This window comes from Molossus molossus, unplaced genomic scaffold (genome assembly GCF_014108415.1).
Source record: "Molossus molossus isolate mMolMol1 unplaced genomic scaffold, mMolMol1.p scaffold_m16_p_26, whole genome shotgun sequence".
In the NCBI taxonomy this organism is placed as follows: Eukaryota; Metazoa; Chordata; class Mammalia; order Chiroptera; family Molossidae; genus Molossus; species Molossus molossus.
The window spans coordinates 2,912,326-2,925,004 of record NW_023425362.1 but is presented as its reverse complement, the minus strand read 5'-3'; the positions used below and the strand labels follow the sequence as shown (position 1 = coordinate 2,925,004).

Sequence of the window (12,679 nt, the reverse complement as noted above, 5' to 3'; positions counted from 1 at the left end):
AGCAAGCGTTTGATTTTGTTAGTAGAAATTATGACTGTGCTTAATGCAGTGACGTTGTTTGGATCAGTTCAAAGCCTAGAGGATTTTTAGGGCAGTGAAAATACTCTGTATAATACTACGAGGGCGGAAACATATAATTACACATTTTGAAAGGGGCGGAGAGAAGACTAGAATAATGAAAAAATTAATCACAGTGAGGCCATAGTTATACAAAATGTTCATCAATCTTTCAAATGTTAATCATGAGGGCTTTGTGGTGATTACGGAAAAGCCCCCTCGGACCCGGCGGGGAGGTGAGGGCCCCTGGGAGTTGACCTCAGGAATGCTGTCCATGCTCCTTATCTGAGCCCGAGAAGGAACTGCTCCACATCATGGAAAGATTAACGACCTGGTTATCGAAGCAGCGGGCCCCGGAGGCGGCTCGCGGGGCTATCAGAGGATTGGAACCCGGAGGGGAGACCCTCGCACCCACCTTGTGCAATCCCCAGCCCTCATTCCTTCCCCTGCCAGAAACCTTTGCAATCCCAGCCCGCATTCCAGCCGTGACGGTAACCGCCTGTGACCGCTTTACCCATTTTTTTCCCTTTTGCCTAACTACCTTTTCTCACGTAGTCTTGTTTTTCTCCCCTTTGAGAGCAGCTGACTCTGGGCGGGGGTGGGGGTGGCGAACAGATTCTGCAGGATGACCCAGTGCTCCCCCATACCGCCGCAGTGTTGGAATAGACACTCATACTCAGTTTGACCTGGTCTCTGCTTAATTGGCTCAGGTAGTGACACGCGGCCCGGACCCACGTGCTGTCTGGTTTCAGTTTATCCAAACTCAGAATGTGCCCCACCAAGAGCGAACCCGAATGTAAACTGTGGGCTTTGGGTGATCGTGACATGTTGATATAGGTTCATTGGTTGTCCCAAATGCAGCACGCTGCGGGGGACGTCGCTGGTGGGGAGTCTGTACATGTTGGGGGCCGTACATGTTTGATGTGAACCTAAAACTGCTCTCAGAAACAAAGTGTCTGTGTACAGAACCCCACTAGAATGGCATTCCGATGCAACGTGGGGACATTAGAATAGGAAGCAAACATTTGCTGGAGTCTTCAGAAGATTCATGTTCCAATAATCCCGAAACTAGTTTCCATAGAGTCTATTTTCTGGCTACTGTGGATCCAAGTCTAGTCTCTGCCGGAGAGAGATTTGAACAAAGTGAGCAGCCCACTGCACTTCAGTTTGTATAATATGCCAGCACGGAAAAGTGTGAAAGGGAAGAACCTAAGAAGTACTGTGTGGGCCTAGATGTGTTATAAGAAATGGTGATGATAGTGAAAGAATGTATGTACTGAAATTAAAATACCTGGTAACATTTTCTGCAATAAGGATAATTGTTCACATGCACACACCTTACAATGCTTAAACATGACATCAATATTCATGGTTCTGCCTGGCCGGTGTGGCTCAGTGGATTGAGCGTCATCCCATGGACTGAGAGGTCCTGGTTCGATTCCCAGTCTGGGCACATGCCCGGGTTGCAGGCTCGATCCCAGTACAGGGCGTGCAGGAGGCTGCTGATCCATGTTCTCTCTCATTAATGTTTCTCTCTCTCTCTCTCTCTCTCTCTCTCCTCTCCCTTCCTCTCTCTAAAATCAATAAAGAATTTTTTTTTAAATATTCATGGTTGAATTCTAAATCTAAAGCTTTAAGGATGTTATTGACAATTCCAGTTGCTATTCAGCAAAGTGAAGTTTCTCCCAACTGAAATAATTAAAAACTATCTACAGACTATAATGACTCAGGAAAGGTGGTCTAACTTGGCATACTCGTCAATACAACACAATTGTGTAAAAATCTTCATTATTATCAAAACGATGACTTTTCTGAAATGAAGGCTAGAAAAATAAATTTCATGTAATATATACATAATAGCTCATGGCTTATGTAAGTCTTTCTACTCTTCCAAGCGCTAGTGCCCCATTAAGAGAACAACCAGAGGTATACAATAATTCCTTTGTCTTTGATGTGTTGCCAATTTTCTGCTACATAGCATAGCTTTACATATAACTTTTATTTTGTCTTTATGAAGGTGTACTTGTCAAATAGACAGATGTAAGATACTTTATGTAATAGTTTATAAGCTTGTTTTATATCCTTTAAATATTTAGACATAGATACTTGTCATCTTGGGCAGGGCCCCCACCGTGTTAGGGGTGGGCTTGCTGGGGAAAATAATTACCTATATGTTGTGGCAATACTTACATTGCACAAATGTGATCTAAAAAGAAGCGCTTGTAAGCTTTTTATAAATCACATTACTGAACTACACTGTGTGTTTACGTGAAGACAGAGAGGGGAAGCCTGAACCGGTTTCGTCTGGCTCAGGGTAAGCTGGCGGCCTGGGGAGGGGGGGTGCGGGAGAGGCCTCTGGGGGCCTGCACAGCAAGTCCTCCCCCATGTTGTCCTGGCTTCTCAGAAACTGCAACTTGAAATGACAAGATGTGTAACAAAACCAAGTTACCCTCTGCTCGTTGGTATGAATAAGAGTTCGGTTCCTATAGCATACTTCTGGTCCCAAAACGTCACCAAACTTATATAAAGACCCCAAACACTTCTGCCCGGCGGTGTGGCTCAGTGGATGGAGTGTTGTCCCGTGGACTGAGAGGTCCCAGTTTGATTCCCGCAGGGCACATGCCCCGTGGCAGTCACGATCCCCTGTAGGGGGCGAGCAGGAGGCAGCCCATCCATGTCTCTCTCTCTCACATCAATGTTTCTCTCTCTCTCCCTTCCTCTAAAAAAAATCAATTAAAAAAAAAAGACCCGAAACACTTCTAATGTTCAACACTGAAATAAATGTGAGCTACACATACATTTAAGGAAGATGAATAAAAACAAGATCATCATTTTCCAACCTGCTGATTCCGGTTCAAGGTCCCAGGTGGCTGGAGGCCTCCCGGCAGCCCAGGGTGCAAGGCGGGCACCCACCCCAGACAGGCCACTCTTCCATCACAGGGCCAGCTCCCACACACCCACACTCACACTGACGGGGACAACTGTGTCACGCCAGTTCACCCAACTGGCACATTCAGGGACGAGGGAGGAGACCGGAGTCCCTGGAGAAACCCACGCAGACCTGGGGAGCACTCTCCACACAGATGGGGCCCCACCCGGAATACATTTTCCCCCTCATCAATGCTATAACAAAATGATATTGGGTGAAACAATGTTTCTGGAGGTCCTACTGTATTTGTTACCAGCGGGCAAAGTACCTTTAACGTTGTATGCTTTCTAAGCAAGCTTGTGACAGGATGCCAAGCAGAGGCAGCCTTAAAGCCAATCTTCATAATTAAGGAGAGAGTTTGAGTGGACGAGGGACACGTTTCCCCTCCCGGTAGCTGAGGTGGGGGGCTCTCTGCCCGTAGACGTGATAGGGGTTAAATGGAGAACATTCCTCTTGTTCTCCTTGTGATGCAGGCGGGCAGGAACTCGTCACTGTGGACAGCGTGTTCTGGAATATACCTCCCCTCTTCCCGGAAACTGGAGAGAAAGAGGGAGTCCTCACGGACTGAGAAACTGTTGCCATGTGCTGTGAAAATGGCCTTCAAAGGACACCTGGGTTTTGGTTTGAGTCCCTCGTTACTTTGTTTTCCTGACGACATTATTGCTGGCAGGCCTGTGTGTCTGCACCCCGTGACTCCGGTCCTGCTCCGCGGTTAAAGGCCCCGGGCTGTCCTCTCCCGGGGTGGGCAGGAGGCTGGGGCTGCCGGACTCCGCTTTGTAGCCTCACGTTGAGTTGCTGCCTTGTCAGGACCTGCAGCTGCCCTCCTGGCCCTCACGCAGACCACATGCTGGTCCGGCCCCCTCCTGGACCCCGAGGCCTCCCGGCAGGACTGCCCACTTGGCCCTGCGTGGGCCACCCTGTAACTCCCTCTCCTTCTGCACAGGAGGGTCTTCCCACCCCGGGGCTGTCTTCCTGGGAAAGGGCCAACCAGGGGCCCCGTGAGCCCCGCGGAACCAGGAGGGGGCCCCCAGGCTCCGAAGCCTCTAAGGGGGTTTGCCCGGCACCGCCTGCCCTGGGGCCTGACCACGTTCTGCTGGTCTCGGGCAGTACAAGGTCCTCGTGACCTGGCCCTAACCGTGTGCGTGGCCGTGGTCAGGTCGCCTTCTCACCTGGCAGAGCCAGCCAGCACAGGTTCCCGTGGGCGCCCCCCACCCCCACCCCGAGGAACCGCTGGGAGCTCCTGTGTGCCCACCAGCGTTACGGGGCCACCTGGTGAGTCACGGGCAACAGGACCAAGTGGGCACCAGGCTGACTTCCAGGGCAGGAGCCCCGCGTGGGCGCCCCTCAGCAGAAACCTCTGCACGTCTCACAGTCACGGTTCATTCTGATAAAGAATCTACTGAAGGAACCGCTTCGGAGAGAAAATACACCAGCTGCCAGCCCACGTTTCCCTGCAACCACAAACCACATTTTCTTTATTATTCAAGAACCGTCCACCAGGCCATAAACAACCAAAAGCCCGGACCCTGGATGTACACACACTCTGCTGGATCCGGCGCCGAACGGCCAGTCTTTCCAAGCGCCCCACGCGCCCCCTTGTGGTTGTCTGACAAAAACGTTGTCTCGTGGCCAGAAAATAGGGTTCCATTTCACATCTTTAACGGGAAGGAGCCTTAGGGGGTAGATGGAAGGCTTCTGACCACCGTTCTTGCCCCTCAAACGTGGGGCAAGTCCCAGAATTCCCCACGGGCCCTCCCCATGGCCCTGCGGGAATGTGGGGGTGCAGGGGATGAGGGTCAGGCAAGCTCTGGTCAGTGGAAAGCACTCCCGGCGAGGTGTGGGGGGGGATCTTTAGCTCCCTCCCCCAAACCTGGGTCTCTAACCCTCTAAATTGCGGTGGGCTCCAAAGACGCCTGACACCCCCTAAAGGGAGCTCATCGCTGGACGCCCAGGCTGCCCTCCTCTCCCCGGGCACTGCACTCCCTCCTGCCGTGTTCCTGAGTGTAGGCCGAGGGTGGGAACACGTGCACATGTAGGGGTGTGCACTGCGCGGGGCAGACAGCGGATGGAGCCACTGAACTGAGCCGCTGTGGGCAGTCTCGCCTGTAGCTCATGGACCCGTGGCGGTCACACCACCAGGTACACCATCTTCCTCTCGTTGATGCGCCTGGTCTTCAGCCCCAGGTAGCGGCGGCTGTGCGCCTCTGGCTTCCCGTAGAGCATGTCCGCAAACAACACAGGCTCCTTCGGGGCCTTGGGCCGAAAGCACAGGACGCCGAGCAGAGCCCTGAGCTTGCCGCACAGGTAGGCGATGGCTTCCACCTCCTCGGACGGCTCCTCGTACACGGGCTGCCTCATGTCCTCGTAGGCGGGCAGAATCACGGCCTTAAACAGGCTGATCAACACGCAGATCAGCAGCAGCACAAACGAGGAGAGAAACAGGACCCCGAGGACCCTGTTGTTGGAAAAGTCTGTGTTGCGAAAAGCTGAGACGCAGTAGGAGAAGACTGTCTGAGTGGCGTCGATGAAGTTACTGTAGTTCCACTCATGCTGCCCGAACACCAGGTGGCCGAAAGCCACGTACACAAAGAGACACAGGGACACCAGGAGCGCCACGTGGCAGATGCCGGGCAGGGCGATCCAGATGGCCCGCTGAGCCAGGCGCACTTCATAAAAGAATCTGAAATACCCGAGGGTCTTCAAGATGGTCAGAAACAGCAGGAAACCCAGAGTGACCCTCATGGCGTGATCCACTTGAGACACGGCGTGAAAGGGAATGAAATCCACCGGGTTCGATGCGTACAGGTGAGTGATGCCGGTGGCCAGGATGTATTTCCTGAAAAACAGCGCAATCAACACGACGAAGAGGCACTTGAGGGCGAAGTTGAGGACATTATGCACGCTGGTCACGTAGGAGGCCCTCTCCTGGGTTATGATGTACACGTCGTGGGCGGCGTAGGCCAGGAAGAACACGAGGACGGCCGCGTACAGGTAGACCTCTGCTGACGTTTTCCTGTCCAGGTCGGCCAAGGAGAAGGAGTGCACAGAGATGCTTGTGTTCACCACGCCCAGCTGGGAGACCTCGAACAGGACCGAGACGCTGCAGAGCAGGCTGGCGTCCGGGTTAAAGGTGGTCAGGTCCAGAATCACAGCCCACGTCTTCTCGTCCAGCCAGCCGCTGCTCTGGAGGTCCTTGAGCCTCACCGTGGAATTGAACCGCTGCTGGTCTGGGAAAAAGTAGAACGCGTACCCCCCCGACCCATAGGTGTGAAGAAGTCCGTAGGAGTGGTACACCCACCTCTTTTCTGGAGGCTTGTAAGTAAACCCTTTGGTGTTCTTGTCGGCCACCTGCTTGCCGACTTTCTTCCAAGAGCCGGAGTAGTTGTCTGTGTCTTCGAGGTCGGTGCCGTACTTGGGATGACAGTGAATCTCTCCTTCGATGCTGTTTGGAGGCACACGGCTGGCGGACAGACAAACTTTCCTGCTGAGCTTTGCCCTCACCTGCCTCATCAGCGGCAGGCCGAGGATTTTAGAGGAGCTGTCGGGGAGAAACGTCGGCGTCCGGTCGTTGTGGAACAGCGGCGGCAGCACGCTGTCGAGCCACCTGTAGATGTCGTCCAGCGTGGTCACTGCAGCCAGGTCCACGGAGAACTGGCCGCGGATGAACTGGTTGTAGCGGAAGCTGTCGGTGTGCTGGAGGAGGGCGGAGAGGCTCAGCAGAAGGGCTAGGAAGACGAAGTGAGTCAGGCCGTAGCTCAGGAACAGCCAAGCTCTCCTCTTGACCTTCTTCCTCCTCTTGAATATCCTGATTTCGTCTCTGGTGAGAGGCTGGTACATGCTGGTGCTGCGAAGGTGGGCGACCTGCATGTGTCGCATGCGCATCTCCTCCGGGTGCAGCCTGAGGTCCTGGAGCCGGATCTCGCTGTAGCGATAGTTGCTGACCCACGGAAGGTTTTTACAGTACTTGGGCCTGTTGGAGCGGATGCTTGACAGGATTATGATTTTTGACGGCTGCACCAGGAAAATGGACTGGCAGAATGAGCAGAAGGACGCGAACAGCCACTCTATCGACCTCTCGTAGCCGTATGTCAGGCCGTAGAACACGATGAAGAACGAGGACACGCCTGAGGTGGCAAAAACCAAGAACCACGCGAGGTAAACACAGCACGAAGGCAGAGTGATCCTGGGCTTCTCGGTGAAGGGTGGAGGGTCCGCTGGGGGGGGCGGCTCTGCTGAAGGACCCTCCGGACTGGCGTTCTCGGTTTTGTCATTGGCATTGGTATTTGTGTTTGCATTTGTATTTACATTTGTGTCTGTATCTGTGTCTGTATCTGTATCTGTTCTGTGGGTGCCTGAGTCCTTGCTCTTTGCTTTCTTATGCCGGCGACTTGCTTTGGAGGTCTTCTTCACAGGAGACTTCAGGAACCCCGGATCTGTGGGCTCTGTCCGATCTGCCCGATCTGTTGGATCTCTATGCTGGCGACTTGCTTTGGAGGTCTTCTTCACAGGAGACTTCGGGAACCCCGGATCTGTGGGCTCTGTCCGATCTGCCCGATCTGTTGGATCTCTATGCTGGCGACTTGCTTTGGAGGTCTTCTTCACAGGAGACTTCGGCAGCCTCGGATCTGTCGGCTCTGTCCGATCTGTCTGATCTGTTGGCTCTGTAGGCTCTGTCGGTTCTGTCCAATGTGTCAGCTCTTTCGGCTCTGTCCGGTCTGTCTGATCTGTCGTATCTGCCACAGGGGGAGAGCTGTCAGCCTCCTTGGAGAGGGCCTTTGTGATTTCCTGGGCATGCCACTTCTCCAAGCGTTCCTCCCAGTGTCTCCCTGCCTCCACCGCGGGAGGCTGCCGAGGGGACACCTCCTCCAGTGTCACCCGAGGCCTCCTCTGGGAGTAGGTGAACAAAAAGGTGATCATGACTTGCACAGGGATGGTAATCACGACACTCTCCAAGCCGATGACCATCGATCGGATGTACCGGCTGCCTTGGTCGCTGTCCTCCTCCTCCGTGTTCAGGTTGAAGAACATGATGTTGCACATCAGGGAAGACAGCAGCATCGCCAGACAGCAGGACAGCCTCTGGACCCGAGTGAAGCCCTGGGTGGTGGCGCTGGCGAAAACAGAAAACCACATGTGATTTTTCCCTAGCTTATCAGTCACGTCTATCAGGAAAAAGTCCCCCGTCTGCAGAGGCTGATTGGGGTCGGTGACGTGAAACGTTCTGTCCAAAGAGGTGTCCACGGAGAGCCACTCCCGACACATGAACAGCCAGATGTGCCTGGTGAACAGATTCTCCACTTTGACGCGACTTAAATACCAGCTGGGGGCCCTGCCCTCATTGTTGTGCCAGACGCGGATGGAGCGGATGTCCCCCAGGTCACTTTTGGTCGTTAGGAGGAACGTGTGGATGCTTGCCCGGTAGAGGGTCTTAAAATTCGGGTGGCTTAAACAATGCACATCGCTGCTGCTGCTTGTCCCCCTAAGTTGGACAAAGACGTTGGCCCTGGTCCCAGACCCACAACGGCTTCCCGTGAAAACAGTGATGAGGTAACATACGTCATCGTAAGGGTCATTATCGGGTAGAACAATCACATGGTCCCAAACAAACTGGTCAGTCTCATCTCTGTGCAAGGCCCAGAAGGCTAGGACTATATACGAGGCCATGATGAAGAAAACGGTGGAGACCGTCACGGGATTTTGGGCGACCTTCTTGATGACCTCTAAGCGCAGGTCGACAGGGTTAGGGGGCACGATCACCTTGGCCGTCAGGTACCGGATGCGCAGGCGGATGTTGGCCAGCCTTATGGCGTCCAGCTGCCGCCTGGCCCTCCTTGCGTTCTTGCAGACACAGTGCACCCTGTCCCAGGTGGTCGTCTCCCCGAGGACACAGGTGTCCTCGATCCAGTCCCTCTGGATCCCATACATGTCCAGGCAGCGAACACTGAAAAGAGCAATTCTCACCAGCTTGTCGCTGGGCTGCATGACGAAATGCGGTGCCTGGAGCACCATGACTATGGTGCACTCGGAAGAGCCGCCCCGCTGAGCGATGACTCGGAGCAAGGACGGCGGGAGGCAAAGCACACGGGCCATCTTGACTGGACAGGCTGCGTCGAACAGGCCGTTCTGGTGGGCCACTGGAGGGATATCTTGGGGCACGAGGAAGGTGGCCACCAGAGCAGCAAGGGCGATCTGACTGCCGGCGTACACCAGCACGGTGAACAGCACGGTCACCTCCGTCACGACGTGAACCAGCAGCTCCCTCACCTCCCTGCTGTCCACTTCAAACCTGAACGCCCCTGTTGTCTGTCTCAAAACCTCGACCTTGTCGGGCTCGTTGTCGGGGCCCACCGTGAGCTTAAAGGCTGCAGAGCTCAAGTTTTTTCTGGCCAGGTAGACGTCTGCCACGTCGGGGGTGATCTCGAGCACCTGCCCGGTAGCCTGAACCCCGGTCACTCTGAACCCAACCACATCTGTCCCGGGGCTCTCCTGGTCGTTTAACCAAGGAAAGGGGTCATCTGCAAACTCACAAAACACCATAGAGATCTGAGCGTCTGCGGACAAACCGGGGACCCTGCTCGTATTGAGCGTCGGATGAAAACGATTCCGACTGTGTTTCTCATCGCCTAAGACGTTGGTAGCAACTGTCCTTTCCACTTTCCGGATGTACATGTTGAAGCTGGAGGTTGTTGTGACAGTGGTTTCATTACCCGGCACTTTACTGGTCAATATTGTCTCTGCTAGAGACTGTATGACGTAGAAGGGATCATCGACGATTTGGTGGTGAGTACTCATTTTAAGGATGTTGGACACGCTTGTTAATATCCCAGTGCTCACGATTTCTATTTGTTCAGAGCGGGAGTTTGCATCGTTCTGTTGATGTTGCTGGAGGGCTTGGTTCGCTTGCCAAATCCTCCCCGTGACGAGTTTCCGAGAGACGGGACGGAAGGCGGACGTGTCCTGGGTTAATTTCGTGATGGCCGTGACTACCTGGCTGACTTCCTCCAGGGAATTCATAGGGAGCACGACGGACTGGTTGACGAGGTGTTCCTGGAGCCTGGCTCTGTCCTCCTGCAGACCTGGTTCAGCTTTCACGCTATTCAAAACGGAGGCTGCTACGTACGTTAAGTAGCCTGCGGGCAAAAATTCCTGCTTTTGAAGCAAAGTAGCCATCTCTGAACTCTGTCCCGTGGTGAAGTTCAGTAACCGCTGCAGCACGGACTCGGGTGAGTCCCTGTCAGTCGGAGCCTGTACCATGGCGTGCAAAGTCACCTGAGCAAAAGCTCCCAGAGAGTCATACACCTGGACAAAAATCTTAGTGGCGAGTTGACGGTCCAGCATACTGACAGGGAGGAAGGAAGGGGGCGACGTGGGCTTGTTGCCCATATACAAGATGGGCCCCAAAGTGTTCTCTTTCAAAGAACTGATTTCAGCAAAACCGTACAAGTCAGATACTATAATTTTATACGTAAGAGGGACGTTCTGATCCTTAAAGTTACTGCACTGGACAATAAACTTAGTGAAAAATGCAGTTCCATTAGTTGGATTAATGTTGCATTCTCCAATTTCAGGGGCATAGTTAATGATAAAGGGATACCTGAGGACTGTGGTCACTCCACTCCAAGCTGCTAGATCTAAAGAAACCCAAAACTTAGCTTCAAAAAAGTTCTTGAAAGCAAAAGCTTTTATGGACAAATAACTGCTATTCCTCCCCGTCGACGTTTGTCCCGTCCAGTCAAACCCTATCTCACCCCCTGAAGGCAACAGGATCGACCACTTATACACATCTCGGCTTGTTAAACAATTTGTGCAAATTAGACACAAAGAGAATCTGTCTGATATCACCAAAACCGCATCACAATTTTCAATACATGAAATATGTGCTGCAGGTGTCGGTCCTTGGAGCACCTGGACCCTTTTAGCAGCAAATGCTGTTCTGTGATGCTTCTTTATCACCATTCTGAAAAAGTAGACTTGGTCGCCTTTCAGCGTCTCTGGCAAAACCGTCAGCACAGGGCCAGAGGCCCATGTCCACTCGAGATCACCCTGCTCTGGGAGACAGACGTCCTTGCTTATCACGTTTATTTTATTTCTGTTGTAGTTTTTTGGATTTGTGGTGCAGTACCAAGAAAACAGGAGTCCCTCCAAAGGGTTGTCCACATCTGGGTCAGAGGACGTGGATCCATTCAGAACCAGCCCATCTGTGAAATTAATCTTTATGTCGGCATCTCCAAGAATAACCGCCCTCAGGAAATTACTGACGATGGAGACGTAGGCATGATCTGAGCCTTCTACCACAAGCCCGCTTGCCGTGACCAGGCTCACTGAGAATCTGAACACGTACACCCCCAAAAATAAAGTATTCTTGAGGACGTGTACGATCGTGGGGTCGTTCCCGACCTGGAGCGTCGGTATCACCAAGGGCTTGGTCCAGTCGGGCTCCTTAATCAGAGAGGGCGTGGAAAAGACGCTCCAGTCAGTGTGTTTGCTCTGAAGTGACGGGCAGTCATACGAAAGGGTGGCGTAGAGGGAAATGTTCTTGTCCCTGGTCAACAACAGGGGGGGACGGCCTATATAGGAGTTGACCTTTAGCTTTTTGATAACGCAAGTCCCCTGTCTTAATAGTGGACAGGACACTGAAGAGTCCGGGGCTGGGGAGCCATCTGAGTTGACGGCTTCTGAAACGACAGACCTAAGAGCATCTGTAGGGCACTGGGTTGGGGTCACGAAGCCCGCACTGGGGTGAGGGCCACCAGGCGGGGTGGAGCGGGGCAACCCGCTGGAGGCGGAGGGCGCGTCCCTGCGGCTGCCAGGCCAGAGCGAGCGCCGCGGGTGGGTGAGCCCCTGCCGGGAGGGCTGGCCGCCGGGCGCCGAGAGGTGCGAGTCCGCGTGGGCGGGCGCAGAGCGTGGGGCGCGGCGCCAGCGTGGCCACCGCGCGGGGCCGCGGAAGCAGCAGAGGCGGAGGCTGCCGTCGCTCAGGACGCCACCGCGCAGGGCCCGGCGTGGCCGCAGGCTGAGGTGAGTGTGGCCACCGGGTAGCCCGAGGCCCTGGGCGCCCCCGACTGAGCGCGGCGTGGTTACCTCGCCCTGTGCCGGGACGCGAGGCCCGGCCTTGGAGTCGTGGGCCGCGGCAGGCGCCCCAGGGACGAGGGCTGAGACGGCCGGGGCCCCGCGAGGAGCCTGGGGCGGAGGACGGTGGCCACAGCCCCAGCCCAGGCCCAGGAGCAGGAGGAGCGCAGGCGCCGGCCGCATGGTGCCTGCTGGGGAGGCGCACGGAGGCCGTGGGTGGGCCAACGGCTGAGGAGCGCGGGCCGCGTCGGTCACGGGGCAGCGGCGTCGCGGGGTGGGGTGGGGGCTGCAGGGGTCCCCGGAGCAGTGCCCGCAGCCCAGGCTTCGTGCGCCCTGGCCCCTCTCACGCCCGGGAGGCCTGGGGTCAGGCCTGCGTGTGGGATGAATGCCCACTTTCCTGCCCCGCCGAGAAGGCCCCTTGGCAGGGATCGCGCTGCCCGGGGAACTGGAGGCGGCGCACGGGAAGGGCTGCGAGCTCCCCGAGCGCCCAGGGCCCGCTGACTTTGGGTTTCTTACTTTGCTGGTCTTTTTCTACTTTCCTAATGTGAAGCCCCGGGTCACGGATTTCACGTCTTTCCTCTTTCCCAATAGAAAGAAGCGTTTCATCCTCTAAGTTTCTGGCCAAAC

The 12,679-nt window shown here is 54.8% G+C and overlaps 1 protein-coding gene across 1 annotated transcript; it reads right to left on the bottom strand.

Moving 5' to 3' along the window:
* Positions 1–5,113: 5,113 nt before the first annotated feature.
* On the bottom strand, positions 5,114–12,235 carry PKDREJ (polycystin family receptor for egg jelly). The gene is made up of 2 exons (XM_036278172.1): positions 7,738–12,235; positions 5,114–7,428 (listed from the first exon to the last, which is right to left on the bottom strand). Exons 1-2 carry the CDS (start codon positions 12,233–12,235, stop codon positions 5,114–5,116), a joined length of 6,813 nt encoding a protein of 2,270 aa, XP_036134065.1.
* Positions 12,236–12,679: the final 444 nt, after the last annotated feature.